Source organism: Chaetura pelagica, unplaced genomic scaffold (genome assembly GCF_000747805.2).
Source record: "Chaetura pelagica isolate M959 unplaced genomic scaffold, ChaPel_1.0 scaffold244, whole genome shotgun sequence".
In the NCBI taxonomy this organism is placed as follows: Eukaryota; Metazoa; Chordata; class Aves; order Apodiformes; family Apodidae; genus Chaetura; species Chaetura pelagica.
The window spans coordinates 3,778,532-3,793,935 of record NW_009953719.1 but is presented as its reverse complement, the minus strand read 5'-3'; the positions used below and the strand labels follow the sequence as shown (position 1 = coordinate 3,793,935).

At 43.5% G+C, this 15,404-nt stretch overlaps 1 protein-coding gene across 1 annotated transcript in view; it reads right to left on the bottom strand.

Annotated features, from left to right (window-relative positions):
- Positions 1–15,404, bottom strand: part of UMODL1 (uromodulin-like 1) — a 69,493-nt gene that overhangs the window by 51,315 nt on the left and 2,774 nt on the right. Inside the window, exons 2-7 of the mRNA XM_010000455.1 lie at positions 12,793–13,035; positions 4,463–4,624; positions 3,953–4,059; positions 2,651–2,843; positions 1,611–1,751; positions 1,001–1,120 (exon numbers count right to left, since the gene is read on the bottom strand). Coding sequence (XP_009998757.1) covers positions 1,001–1,120; positions 1,611–1,751; positions 2,651–2,843; positions 3,953–4,059; positions 4,463–4,624; positions 12,793–13,035 — 966 coding nt within the window. The remainder of the gene's footprint in view (positions 1–1,000; positions 1,121–1,610; positions 1,752–2,650; positions 2,844–3,952; positions 4,060–4,462; positions 4,625–12,792; positions 13,036–15,404) is intronic.

The window sequence follows — 15,404 nt, the reverse complement described above, 5'->3', positions numbered from 1 at the left end:
TCTAATTTTTTTCATGACAAACGAGGCCTGAGGAAAAAAAAAAAAAAAAAAAAAAAAAAGCCATTTTTCAATGGGACACAGTTGTTTTCAGGTGTCTGGATCATATGGCAGCCAAATGACCCCAAAGCCATGTCACCCCTCCTCTAGAGGGACTTCTGTTTAATTCGTTTAGCTTCAGCTTGGATCAAAAGTTGTGGGTATTCAAGAATATCCAGTCTGTGTCTCTAACCTAAGTAAAGAACTACTTAAAGCTGTTTCCTCCCACAAGAGCAGGATGTCACTAGAAGGATCATGATTACTCCTGCCTGAAAGGGCTCAAGTCACCCACATAAAGGCAAATCTACTGGGGTTTGCTCCCACTGTAGTCCCTCTGACAGAAATCACGTATAGCAGGGACCGTGCTCACAAAGGCTAACTCCAGTGTGGGGGAGCTGCAACCAGCCTCTCTGACTCACCAGTCAGCCACCAACAGCTTCATGGACTCAAAATCAAGAGAATCACAATCCTGTGGCCATGACCAGGAGGAGCTTCTGGTGTCAGTAGCAGATCCTCCCATACCTCATTCCAGGACAAGCCAAGGATGCATGGTGAGCTGAGTCTAGGGCGAGTGAGTGGTGCTGGCCTTGCACAACCTTTGCTGGCAGGCTTCTCATGCTGGAGGATTATCCAGCACAAGCCCTATAATGGGACCTGCACTTGAATGGCTCATCAGGCACAAGTGGCTCAAGGAGCCCAGCATGGCCACCTCCACTTCTAGGGGGCGAGTTCCCTTCAGCAGCCATGGCAATAATAGTGGGCCTTCACCGGTGGTCACTCCTCAGCACCACAGCCCCGATCTACTGGGGGAGCCTAAGTCTTTCCATATGTGGAGATTCGCTCCAAAACCATTACCAGCTTCTGTGAACACCTTCCTATAACTCAACCAGCCCCAGGACAAAGGAATCAAGGAGTGGCTGAGATAAAAGCAAGACAATATTCATTCAAATCCAAGGCTACTTACAGCACCCAGAATCTGCAGATTGGTTAGTCATGGGCAAGACACTTGAGTTACTTATAGACGGGGAGCTATTGCTAATGTTAATGAGATCCAACAGTGAACCTGGAGCAGAGGTTGCCATGCCTAGGGGAAAAACAGTATTATCAAAGAGCTAAAACATTCCTAGCAAAGCAAATCCAAACTAATACCATTCATGTTTTCCGCAGCTGAAAAGCAGCAATAGAAGTATTATAAATAGAAATAAAAATAAACATATTATCATATCACAAACGCATAAAGTAACATATTATCTTAATTTTTGAGATTAAAGGATTGTAAAATTGTTTTCTAACTAAAGCACTGAACTGCATGCACTTATTTATCTCATTATCTTTAAGCCTATTAGCAGGCTCATTGATGTCTGTAGGCTGGAAGTATTTTGCCTCGATATTTTGCTGAACTGGTTCCACAAAGTATTATTTCACCCAACAGCTGCCTTATGTGGCACTTTCTCCCACTAGGAGGAGAAGGGGCACTGTGTCCATCTTAGCTTTGTAGGTGGCTCCTATGATAGACCACAAGGTTCTGCAGAAGCATTCTCAGCATTTCCCAAGGTGAGACCTACATTTCCTACCTTCCTTGCTTGTGCTCAGACGTTGAGGGTTGACATCTGCATGTTCATGCTGAGGGTTGCAGCTGTAATACCCCTCCAGATTTATGCAAGTGCTGTTCTCAGGACAAGCATTGAATTCAGCATAGGAACATTCATTGACATCTAAGGAAAAGGAAACACATTGCACAGGTACTGAGAGCAGTGTCAAGACTGAGCTGCAATGGATGTAGACCAGGCTCTGGATACGACAAACTCAGCTGCCCTTCCCCAAAACTAACCCCTGTTCAGTTACAATGCTATCACCTTTTCTCCAATTCTTTGGAATAAAAGAACAGTTAGTGGCAGCTCTTGCTTATCGCTCCAGGGTGTCATGCAAAACTAAGAGACAACAGCACAGGGGAAAGGAGATCTACCCAGTGACTTTGCTGAAAGTTGGATTGAGTTTTCAAAAGTAAACACAGAATAAGAGGTGATGACAGCAGTGCTCATGGAAGCATTTCAGGAGTGGAAATGTTCAGATTACTACACAGAAATAAGTAGATTAAAATAATTTAAACCAAATATATTTAAATATTTATATATCATATTTTTAAAAAGGTAATAATAGACTATAGTAATTAACAGTCTATAAATACTTATTGGTTCATGCAAGATACTGGAAGTAACACATAAAAGCAAAGTGTATCTGCTTTCCAATAAAACACTTCCTTTAAGAGCCTGTTTAATACCACTAATTATTGTGTTACAATTTTGAACACCTTTGCTTTTTCATTTGAAGATGGGCTATGCTATGAGGAGAAAATAAATTTAATTGAGGAAGCAGAACTATTCCCCTCCAAACTATTTGCTCCAACATAATTATTAACTGACTACAACTTCATCAACATTGACTTCATCAATGGTTAGGTTAGGGCCATATTTGCAAATTTTATAAGATTCGCTACACTGTATTTTTGAAAGAAAATGGAGAGTCATACAGATAAAACTACAGGTGAAAAAGGATTAAACCCCCTGAAAAACCTTCCCCCCGTATATAATTATATAGAATTATAATAATTAACCTTGCACTTCTATGTTAATCACTTCATATGTGCGCTTCACAATGTCCTTCAAGGAAGAAGAAACCTCTACCAGTGGAGCCAGCTGGTGTAGTCCAATGAGAACTTGAGAGGCCACTGTCCCAGCATATACTTCTGCATGGTTACTCTGGATATGGTGCACAGAGGCATTCAGGGGCTGTAATGCACCAGTAATCTGGAAAACGGGGGAACAAGCACTTCAGTATCTCATTCCCTTCTAAGCACAGCTGTACACCCATGAGGCATAAACTAGGCAATGATTATCATCAGAATATGAGTGTAGAAGGCACCAATTCAGAAACCATAGCAAAGTGTAAACATTTAGCTGTGTACTTATGCAAGGTAAGCCCCTTATTAGCATCCCATTACACAAAAGAGCTACAGTTCAGTAATGCCAAGCTGAGGGAGGTGCAGAGCTGCGTGCCAGGTCTCAAATGCATAGGCAGGAGGATGCAACCCAGGTTCCTGCAGACCCTCCTTCTGGGAAGCGTGCCAGCAGGACAAACACTTCAGCCTCTGTCATGGCTGTGTTTGCCTTGGTTGCCTCAGACTCTTCCTGCCTGCCATGTCGGGATGGGAAGAGGCACGTTGTGCTGCTGCTGGCTGGATGTGCAGATGTTGCTGCCAACACCACTGCTCACCTGTGCATGGGGCAGGGACTTGGTCCTACAGGAAAAGCAGCACCTGGCTGTCCCCCCCAGAGCACTCCTTCTGTGACAAGAATGACAATGAAACGCCCTTGACCCAGACATTGTCCCCTGCCATAATCCTGAAGTTTCACTGCAAAACTTGGGGTGCTGCTGACCCCATCTGCCTTGTAGTTCCCCGTGCTATAGGTCGGGTTTGTCTCGTGAAAGGCTTATCTGAAAGCTCCTTATCAGAAAACATCATGCCTTGCGGGCCCTGAAATCTGGACCCAGACAGTCATAGACCCAAAATTGAACTGAGACAGACCTGGACTAAGCATCACCTAAGCAGGAAAAAACATCCTATATTTCAGAGTATCTTTAAATTGCCCTTGGAAGAGACCTGAACATTTTTCTAAAGACGTGCATAAATCACTGTTTCTTAAGCTCCTTGAGGATGAGGCTGACATCCACCAGTTAGGGATAAATTGAGGCCCAAAAAAATTATCTGGCAGAACAAAGGGACAGTGGCTGTCTGGCAAGGTTAAGCTGAGCACAGAGGACTGTGAGGTCCCTCCTGGGCTGGAGCAAGTGGTGGTTACTAACAGAAGCATGGATGCAAAAAGGAACACACGGGAACATGCATGTTTGTACATACCATGGAGTGCAAAAGGCGTGAATGATTCAGAAGGTGGGAATCCACTCTGATCAATTCGCCAAAATCCATTTTCACAAGCACTGTCACGTTGTACCAGAATGTTCTTCCTGAAGCATAAAAAATGAAACAGCCAAGTCATCTGAGGTCTGATGCTACAGAAAGCGACAGGGCTATAGGAAGGTTCTGAGAAACCAGAGTGAGCTTAAACTTGGCAAATAGGAAGGGCCCACGTACAGACATCAGCCACAGCCTCATTCACTGGATGCCACAGGCAGCGCAGCCGGTGAAGGGGAAAAACCTGAGCAAGGTTCACTGGACTTGCAGCACCTGCAGCTCAGCACTTGCAGGTGCAAGCACTGACAATTAATAACCTGAAATTGATCCAGGGCAGATTCCCGTATTTGTTTTATGAAGAGCTATGGTAACAGTTTTCCTGCCCATTCCCAGGCTCAGAAGGAAAAAATAAGCATATTCCTATTAGAAGCAGTCTTGAATTTATCAGTAACATACCCTCTGGCATGGGATCCACACAGACTCCTCCTTTGGATGAGCTGCAGCATTTTTTAAGCCCTGGACATTCAGTATCAAACATGCAAGGATAATCAGATGTTTTCTTATTCTCCATTGGACAAACACCAGGTCTTGAGGCAAATACACTGGATCTATTGAGTGCTAAGTAACAAAAACATTTTTGAGAACAAAAATATAGAAAATTCCTTCCATAAAATTTCAATTACAGTAAACACCTCCTCCCCATTCTACAAGTTTGTCTGTTCCGAGGTTTTCATGGGGAGAAAATAGCTGCCTAAAATACCATTATTTCAGTTCAAGAGTGTAAATATTTTCAGATTTTTCTCTTGTCTATGACATTTCTGTTACAGAAATTTTGAATTCATAGTTTTCCATTAATAATTATGCATAGACAGACAGTTTCTAAATATAGAGACACTGAAGCACTGCAGAACAGAAGATGTGCCTGGTGTCAGCTATGACTAAACCAAATAATATACAATGATCAAAGGCAAGAGGTAATATCTAAGCTAGAAATTGGGAGTTTTCATTTAACCTTTTGTTGCAACAAAGTTAACATTTAGTTAAAATAATCAAAGGTGTTAATGTGAGTGTGGAGACCGAATGCTGATCTCAAGTACATTTCAGTGGCAGGAGACCAGAACTGTGGTAGCACCTGCTCCATATCAGCCAGCTAGCCACTCTGGGAGGTTGCTAGCCCACAGCAGACAGCTCTACAGAGGCAGGGCAGCTGAGTCAGAGAGTTACTGCTTCCCAAGCCAAGGGCAGACACTGGTCCTGGCTCAATGCTGGCACATACTCTTCTCCAGATGAGAAGAATAAAATATTTCTAATCTCCACAAACATTATTTTCACCCATGCTCTCAAACATAGCCCCAAGTAATGCTCATTTTTGGTCTTTCCAATCAACCTAAAAGATTTCTCTTTGCCATCCATTTTGTGTCTACAGGTTTTTGGTCCTACAAACCCTTGCTCCGGTACAGGGCAATTAAAGTAATCCACTGGACATGCAGTCATATCTGCATAAAGAAATAGCCAACTAATACCAGTGCTTTTAAGACAGTGGTCTGTGTCTTTTTGGGCGCCCACAAGATGCTTGTCAAGGGTCTCTGAAAGGTAATTAAGAAAACTCAACATAGCTTAACCATGGGGGTCCACACCTCCACTGAAAAACCTGCTCAAAACCACAAGTTGGAGAGCAGGAAATGCACTGAGTTGAGATCTCTTAGCAGCATTCAGGCTACTTGCAGGTGTACATGTAAAGATTTCCATGCAGAATACTTGGGACAGCACTTTCCCACACTCATAGGATCATTAAATCATAGAACAGTTTGGGTTGGAAGGGACCTTAAAGATCATTTAGTTCCAACCTCCCTGCATGGGCAGGGACACCTCCCACCAGACCAGGTTGCTCAGAGCCCCATCCAACCTGGCCTTGAACACTTCCAGGGAGGAGGCATCCACAGCTTCTCCAGGTAACCTGTGCCAGGGTCTCACCACTCTCACACTAAATTTTTCCTAATATATAATCTAAATCTACCCTCTTCCAGTTGGAAATCATTCCCCCTCATTCTATCACTACAAGTCCTTGTACAAGCCCCTCCCCAGCTTTCCTGTAGCCCCTTCAGGTACTGGAAGGCCACTATGAGGTCTCCCTGGAGCCTTCCGTTCTCCAGGCTGAACAGCCCCAACTCTCTCAGCCTGTCTAACATTCTATTTTATATTGTATTTTATGTGTATACTTTGTGTGCACATGGCCAATGAGCACAAGCTTTAACAGGGCTGTGAGTACCTTTCAAGCTGAGTTGGTGTTAGACTCACCAGAGCTATCAGCAGCAAATTAGGAAAGACTACCCCCAATCCCCCAATGAAAAGCTCACTGCCTTGAAGGAGCAGGATTTCTCCTGCTACCTAATGCAGCTTGGTGTGGGACCCATCATGTCTTCAAACCATGGTCCCTTGACAGCCTTTAGCATTCCACACAACCAGCTCTGCCTCCACAGTTCATTTTGAGTCATAGGCCTAGGTTTACAGTGTGGGGCTGAGGGGAAAAAAAAAAAAAAAAGTATATACCCTGTGCAATCTTACTCTTGTTACTTCTGGATCCAGCAAGCCCCAGTAGACCTCTTCTGCTTCCCAGCCTGGACCAGGGACCTCTTCTTCTAGTTCTGGGGCTGGCACTATGGGCCATTTCGCCAAATGGGTCCTACTGCTAGAAAGCCTCTTCCTGATTTCTAGTCTGAAGCCACAATGTGTAATACAGGCTCAGCTGCCCTTGGATGAGTCCCCCATGTATCTCATGCAATTGCTCCCTCTCAGCCTCCCAAGCAGGGAACCTAAGCAGCCTCTTACACTGGGAGCTTGCCAGCTGTGAGCACCAAGGGATTTCACTGCTAGTTTATCATCAGTGCTCTTTACTATTCATAGAATCATAGAACTATTCAAGTTGGAAAACACCCTTGGGATCACCGAGTCCAACCATCATCCCTGCTCTACAAAGTTCTCCCCTAAGCCACATCCACCAACACCACATCCAAAATGGACTCATGCATGTAAATCACTCCAGCTCTGAAATTCAGGTACAGTTCAAGTAGGTTTAAGGTTCAAAGCAGCTTTTTCCACCTAGGTTTGTTTTGTTTTGTTTTGTTGTTTTTGTTTGTTTGGGATTTTTTTGGCATGTTTAACTGTGGTGTAAAGGATTTAATGAGTCACATACAATCTCAGAGAACACCATCGAATCCTGGCCTCGTGCCATGGTAGCCATTTCTCTAAAATCAAAAGGTCATAATTTTCACATCAGCGGAAACAGAGATGGATTCACATCACACTTCTCTGCCTAATTGTGCAGATGTGCTTTGAGAATCTGATTTATTCTCTCCACTTCAATCATCCTGGGGACAGTCACCAACCAAGCAACACTGCCAGCACTATGGAGCAAGGCAGCCAGCTCCTCCATCAGTCAGATAAAGTTTAGGCTCTTCTCCTCCATTATCTGCATAAACATACAGAAGCAGAAATGCAGCGCCCAGTGCTTAGCAACAAAAGCTCAGTAACTAGCCTGCCCACACGAGAGCCCTCGGGTCTGCTGTGACTGCAGGATGAGGAGATCTCCCAGGAGACAAATGCTGAGGGACTCTATTATCTCATCCATAACCTCCTTCCTCTCCTTCCTTCCACCTGGAGGGGCCAGGTTTCATCCTGCGGGTGCAGCAAAGTCAGGGACCAAAGCTTTGCATTCGTCAAAGGCATCAGAAAATGATATTATAGGAAGAACTCCTGGCAAAGCCTGCTGCTAAGGCAGACTGAGAGTTCTTGTCACATTACTCTGTTTTGGGGGTCTTTGAGCATTGCTAGTCTTTACCCACTCAGATGCTTCCATCCCAGTTACCTGTCTGGGGGTTAATCAGGATGGAGGACATACTCTGGTTCAGCACCTGACAAATATTTAACACCCTTCCTTCATAATTCACTAGAACACATTCAGGAGCCACGAGCTGAAGTTTGTCAAGGACGCAGCTGTTGGATCATAGAGGAACATGACATTCAAAGCACAGAAACAGTCTACATGCTCAGAATAAACTTAATGAAATTTAGCCACTGCCACCTGCAAAGGGTTCATCCTGCCAGCAGCACAGCGATGTGGCCCTGCCCTGCCTCCTTGGTGCTCACACCAGCAATCAGCAAAGAGCCACCAGGTGATGAGCTTACAGTAACTGAATGGAGCAGATAACTTGGACAGAAAGACTACTAAAAAGACTGGAAATCTGCTGCAGAAAGGAGAAAGCTGAGAGGATGCACAAATATACAAAATCCAAAAAGCAGGGGGTAAGGTGAAAGCAGAGCTGGTACCCACCAGAGCCCACAATAATAAGATTGGCAAAAGCACCGAGTTCTTTACCCAAAGGGGAGTGAACTTCTGCAATGCATCAGCACAGGAGGGCACAGAGCTTGACAGTTTCATTGGGTTCCAAAACAGACAAGACAGTTCCTAGTCAGCAGGCCCATAAGCAGACACCACAGGGAACAGGAAGGGTCAACACCCTCCAACACCCATAATCCCAGCTCTGTGAATGCTGCAGGCACACAAGGGACCCAAAGTGGAGGGCAGCCAGAGACATCTGCTTCTGGGTGAGGCCCCTTAGGGAATTTAACAACTTCCCACCCTGGGGGGATGCTGCAATGCTGCCTGTATGCCTCCAGTGACAATGCTGTACCGTGGCTTTCTGGTGACAGCCCAAGAGGGGTGACATCTTGTACTGGAGCTTCTCACTGCTCTGGTTAAACTCAGCATGCAAATACCTGCACACAGGCTTTGAAAGGTCCCAGCCCTGTTACCTGGGCACCTGAAATGCACAGGTTTTAACTCCAGGATTAAAATTGTATGGGCCTTCTTACTTCAATATATTTTTGTATACATATGCTTTAAAACCAGCCCTCCTCACATGCTGATGCACTCTTCTGGTCCCTGGCTGGTGATCCAGTGGGGTTAGATGGAAGGTAAGGAAGGAGACTCTTGCCTATAGCTTCTCTGGTGGAATGTAGGCAGTAAACTAGCTACCAGGAGAAGTAACCATGCCACTAATTGAAGAAGCTGGAAACTAGCCTGGGGAATTGGACCCTAACTGTACCTTAAATAAATTAAATAATTAATTAAATAAATATTAAAGAAAACCTGCAAGATGCTGGGAAAGTTTTGTACAACAAACTCATAACAACCTTTCAAAAGCCATGGGTTTCACAGGTCCAGAAGCCTGATCTGCCAGCCATGGGATCTGATTAGCAATTGGGGCACTGCTTACAGTCACCATCAAGGACATGAGGCTCTGCACTTCACTTAACAGAAGTTGTTAAAGGCAGTGCTGAGTGCACTGAAAATTAACAGAAATTTAAGAAAAAAATGAAACCACACCCTGAGAGTGGGCACACAAAATGGTTTGATCTCAGTTTCTCTGCAGCCCAGTTGCGCAATCGTGAAAGACAGAACCTCCCTCCCTCCCCGCAGGCATGGGGAAAACAAATTGCTGCCTGTGAGTCACCCCAGGATTCACTTCAAGAGGTGATAAATAATTCTCTATTCAGAGAGAGGCTCAGCTGAGCGCTGCACGCAGAGGTCAGGACGAAAGAAGCTGCTGGGAAGCTCCTTAGAGGGGCTTCCCCATCCCTGAGCACCATAGGTAAAGGAGAACCTGGGGGCAAGGCAGTGCCCAACCAGGCAATTAGAGTGTGCTAATATGCATGAATAGGCGCAAAGAGAGGAAGCAAGATTCGTTTTATTTAATTTAATTCTACCTTTAGAATTAATTCTAGCACTTCCTAACTTTCAGATACTTAACTTTGCAATTTTTATTTTTAAAAACTTACGGTGGTTTGTGTGTGCATGTGTAATGTTCTCCTAAGGGATGCACAGGCAACTAGTGAGAACAACTGGAGTAACTTTATTACTGATCTAGATGTTTTTTCCCCAACAGTAAAGAAATAAGAAAAGCAGGGCCTGCCATATCCCGGGTGGGGGTAAATATTTCCTTCTAAGAAGAAAAGGTGGGGAGTGGCCTGGAGCAGGTTACCATGGAAGGTCATGGAGATCCTTCTGCTCCTAGCAGGATGGAGAGCATGCCAGCATGAATAATGTCAAGAAGAAAATAACAGTAGTTCAACAGCATGCTGTGCAGTAATTTCACCAGTTGCAGTTTTCTCTTTTCATCATTTATTTAAGACTGTGTCTAGACAGTGCATTACCATTCACAGAATTTATGACTAATGCCCTGAAAAGCAAAGATACTGGAATAATATACACACAGAAATCACCTAGAAGCCATGTAAATTCTTTTATGGCTTAAAATATTCCCAAACTAGCTTTGACAGGAAAAAGTGTCAAGGCAACCACAGTGTTTCATGGACCAGAGTGCCCAACAACAAAGTGGCAAAGGCAGAAATTCTGCAGCTAAGCTTTACAAGAGATTTACAGATTTGTTAATGTTAAATAAATTAAACTCAGCAGCAGCTCTCAAGCCTAAAACATCCCTAGAGATGCTTTTAAAAAGCACGGAATTATATTGGGAAAAAAATATGTTGAAGATGTTACCAGGATGCCTTTTTTTTCCCATCCAAGAAGATGGTTTTGATTTTCAGAGGTTTTGAAACACCCTGAAAATCCTGATCACTCATAGAGTTTCTTGTGCAAATAGAGACAAACATAACTAGCTAGTGACTCTTCAACATTTAGGTGACACAGGTATTTCCTTGCACTACAGAATTAAAAACTACTTTCTCAGATTGCTCTTCAGCTTTGTCAGCTGATACAAACATGCACACGTGTGCACATGCATGTATATCAAAGAGACCTTACTGAAGTGATTATTCAACACAAATTAGATCTACTGGAAATATTCCCCAGCATGGAACTGCTGTGTGGAAACCACGTAAGATCAACAACAGGTCCATTGCCAGCCTGAGAAGGCTGCCTGGAGACACTGTAACCTGCAGGTCCAATTTTGCCATAACACATCTCAGAGCCAAATAATTTCAGGATTAAAAAAAACTGAGGGATGATATGTGTCTAATTATGCTTACATTCCTCTTCTCTAGCAAATAATTTTGAGAACAAGTAGAACACAATGGCCACTTCTGCATTCCCCCTTCTGGTAAAGGAATTTCCCTGCTAGACACAATATTCTACTAGTAACTGTTGAGCAAATACCTTGAAAACCTGTTTGGAAGTTCATTTTCCAATGCTCTGAAGCAAGTAGCATGAACACATTTTTCTTTACAGATCCTATGACAAGACATATGGCTCATATCCTCTCATGTCATGTTACATGATCTGATGCAGGAGCAGGTTCGGGGACATTCCCAAATAACTGAGTCACCCAAGTCTTATGACCCAAAGCCAGGGCCAGGATTGCAATAGGACCTTTCCTTTTAAAACTTTTGTTACAGTGTTGAGACTGCAAATTCCTGGTACAATAACTTGAAAAGGGGAGATGGAGAAAATACAATGTCAGGAGACAGAATTATGTCCTGCAGAACCTTCCTGGATGATGGAACAGTTCAGTCTGGCCAAGCTAATCCAATATGCCTGTTCAGTTTATAAAGCATGTAGATTTATTCACTGGGGGGGGGGGGAAGTTCCTTTTCCCCAAGGAATCCCTTCCACTTATGACCCAAGTTTTGCTAAAACTTAGCAATTTCTTGTTGACAACTGGTAGCCCTGATGTGGGAAAGGGAAAAAAACTCCCACCTTCAGTTGAAGATCATTAAGGCTTCTCAAGTATTCTTCTTAGAATTCATAACTTAGATCAGATATAAAAAGGTTCACCAGATCCCAGTCCTCCAACACCACCCTAAGTAACCAAAGAGGCCCTGAGAAAGTAGGCTCTAACGTAGCTTTGATCGGTAAGCAGCTGGTACCAACCTGTCCTGAGGCCACAGATTGTTTTAAATTAACACCAAAACTGAGTTTGCATCCTGGGAACTGACCCTGCTCCAAATCAAATGAGATATTATCCTAGTCTTGTCCCAAAAAATAGGTCCAAAAATAGGTTCTTTACCCAGTATTCCAAGTCCAATCCACATACACGGATGAAATACCAGGTTTATTACAATATTGGGCAAGGTTGGCTGCCAGCAGGCTAATGCCAAATAACTAGCACCTCATGCTGACAGAACAGAGAGCATTTACCCAGTAGAAGCTGAGATCCAATTACCATGCTTATCACACTTGTCTCTTGTCCCTGATTGATACACAGGAGGTGGGGCTAAAACTAAGTAGGGGCGTTTTACCTTGATAATAACCTCCTGTTATCTGTCCTGTTAATGATGCATATAAGACAGTGGAGCCAGCCTATCAGCCCTGGGCAGGCCAGCAATTACCACTCTTTGGTACAGTCATTCTGAGTACCATTTAACACTAGTGTCTCCTGAATTACTTCTGAGAAAAGCTCCTACTATAAATGCCAGCATGCTCAGGGCAGACATAGCACCAGGAAAGGCAATTTATTGCACTTGACCTGAATTAGGACAAGTAATGAGCCCTTGTAGGGGTAACAAGCAGGTGTCTTCTTCATGGGCACCCTGGATCTTTAGTGAATTTGCGACTAGGGGTGGCAAAGGCCAAGAATCAGGAGCATTAGTCTTGCACATCTACTTTTTACCAGGTTGGACCAAGCTTATTGTAGGTTTTTGCAGACTCACTGATGTCAGTGAACAGGAACATATTGCCCAGAACTGAATCAAGCCTTTACATGTCTTGATTTCAGTGAATCTTCTTCCATCTGACATTTATTTCAACAATTAATCTGACTAAAACTTACCTAAAGAGCAGTAGAGTCCAACTTGCTCATATCCTTCACAGCAATCTGTAAGTGTGATGGTTTCAGGTACTTCAACAGTATGATACTGAGTTTTGTAGTATGTCCGGGGACACACCATCCAAGGTATCCATCCTCCACAGGAAGTGCTTTTCTCATAGGACTTTTGGTAGGCAACCATTTTAAACACATTTTTGGTCAGGCTATAGTTGCACAGATGGTACCCTAGCAAAGAGAGGCCTTTTTCTAGGAAGAAACAAACAAAAAAACAAACAAGTGAAACAGGAAAGAAAGGGATCAGCACTAACTTGTCACAAGTTCCCCACACTATCTAGTTAAAAATCCTGTTATGAGAAAGCAAATGTTATGAATCAATCAGTTGTACGAGTACAGTACCAGTACCAGTTGTTATGAATCAACACAGATGAGTGATTTCCAAGAAAGCTGACATTAGGAACAAGATCACTTCAGAAAATGGACAGAAGAAAGAATTAGTAGTGACTACTTGTCATAGGCATCACTAGTCATAAAAAGATGGAGATTAGCAGAAAATTCAAAGAAGTGCCTTCAGGCACAAAGCAGGAAAAGAGCAATTTAACTCAAGTAAGTATAAAGGAAATTAATATATATTAATAGAAATTAACAGCAATGGAGAAATAGGCTCTTTCAGAGCAGAGTCATTCAAGTATTTCAGATGTCCATTCCGGGCTTATGCTGCCAAAATGTTCATCTTTCTCCACTGACTATAAAAGGAATGAAGGGCAAAGAACTCAGGGGCAGATGAGTCACAGTAGATGTCTGGAATAAGACATCTTTCAGACATTGCCCTAGGCTTAGCTTGGGTACTCATGCATCATTGGAAAGAACTTTCAGGTATCTGACACAAAAGGTATTCCTGGAGCTCTTATATGCTCCTATCTGCATTTGTAGCAGAGTATGTTAGACCAGGCCCTTTGTGAGCTTCTGTGGTTCATTGACTTCAGTATAAATGAAATCAGTAATAAGTTCACTAACTACATAACTTCATGCAAGTCTGGGAATAGGACTCAGTTTCTGGAGTTATGAAAACAGTCCTGATGAGGAATAAACTTGTTACATACTTTACTTAAAACTTAAATACTTGAGCGGCAACAGGAAAAAAAACAATCAAACACCAAAAAAAACACCACAATGAAACCCAAACAACAAGAGCAACAAAACCAGGTAGAGTTTAAGAATTAGCAGTAAGCAACCTACAATTATGTCACAGACACCAGGCTGTCTCCTAATGAGACAGCCTAATGTTACAGAAGCTGAGTCATCCTGTGTCCCATTTGGGAAACAGATGGGATAGAATTAAAATGCCTGTATCAACCTTTAGACAAAGCAAAAGAAATTTTTCTAAGGATAAATATGAATTAACCACTGAGATTCAAGTATAGCAGGATTGTTATTTCTGACAGCTCTGAGGGGAGCAGGGCCAGTCAACAGACAGACTGAAGCTAACATAATATACACAACATGCATACAATGAAAATATTTACAGCTAATCTTACTTGTACAGCTTATCTCGTACCTGAAAAGATGACACATGTAAAACCAATTAAAGAAGAAATAATTGTCAGGCTGTTAGGAATCACGTGCTTTTAACATGATTAGCATTACAGCAAAAAAAAAAAAAAAAAAGATACCTGAGGAACTTGAACAGAATTGGTAAAAGAACTGTGAACAGGGTGATCCATCTGTAGTGCAAGGGCAGCCCTGAAGAATGCATTGGACACAAACCGTAGGACACAATACGTTCCTAAAGTTGGCTCAACCACATCACCCAGAAAATGTTCCTCCTCTAGGAACTGCTCCAATAAGAACAGCCTGAAAGACACCTCCTGCCTTAGATATTCAAAAGGCTATGAAGAACAATAGATTTGCTTGGTGCATTTCCCAAACAGAGGCACAGATGCCTCCTTTAGGAAAAGGGCAACTGGAAGAGCAGAAGGAAGGAGAAGGTATCTGGGACTGACCACAGGGCACTCCCTGCCTTCCCTCTAGACTACAAAAAAACCTGTGTCTGGCCTGACCCAGGGGAAGCTTCGGGCCCCTGAGAGTCCAGCCCTGCTCTGCCTAACCCATCTGTGCCTTCACCCTGCAGCAAAAGGCAGAGTTTGATGCCAGGGTGTCACACCACAGAAGAGAGGTGTGAGAGCAAGACACCTTCCAGCAGGCTCCAGGGAGCCCCGTGCTGATGCTTAGAGCTGGTCAGCAGGGAAACATCAAGAATAACAGCACATCTAGAAATCCCCCTGCCCGTTCCTCCTCCTTCCCAGCTTCAAGGAGTCCCTGAAGCTAGCTCCAGAGACAGCAGCTGAAAGACCTTCCCATCACTAAAAAGCACTAGGACTGCTCTTTGTCCTTAAGGAGTGAATGAAAGGAGATGGTCATGAGGGGAAGGAAGGAAGACACCTAGCCAGTCCCAAGCTAAAGGACTGAAACCCACACCCTGCCTGACCCAGGAGAGGACCCCAATGGCCAGGATGGAGGTCTGACCAGGGCCATAAAAGCCCATATCCTGCCATGGCATGTAGGTCACTGTGCAGAAGGAAACTTGAGGCAAAGTGAGCCAGAGAAAGTAATGTGGC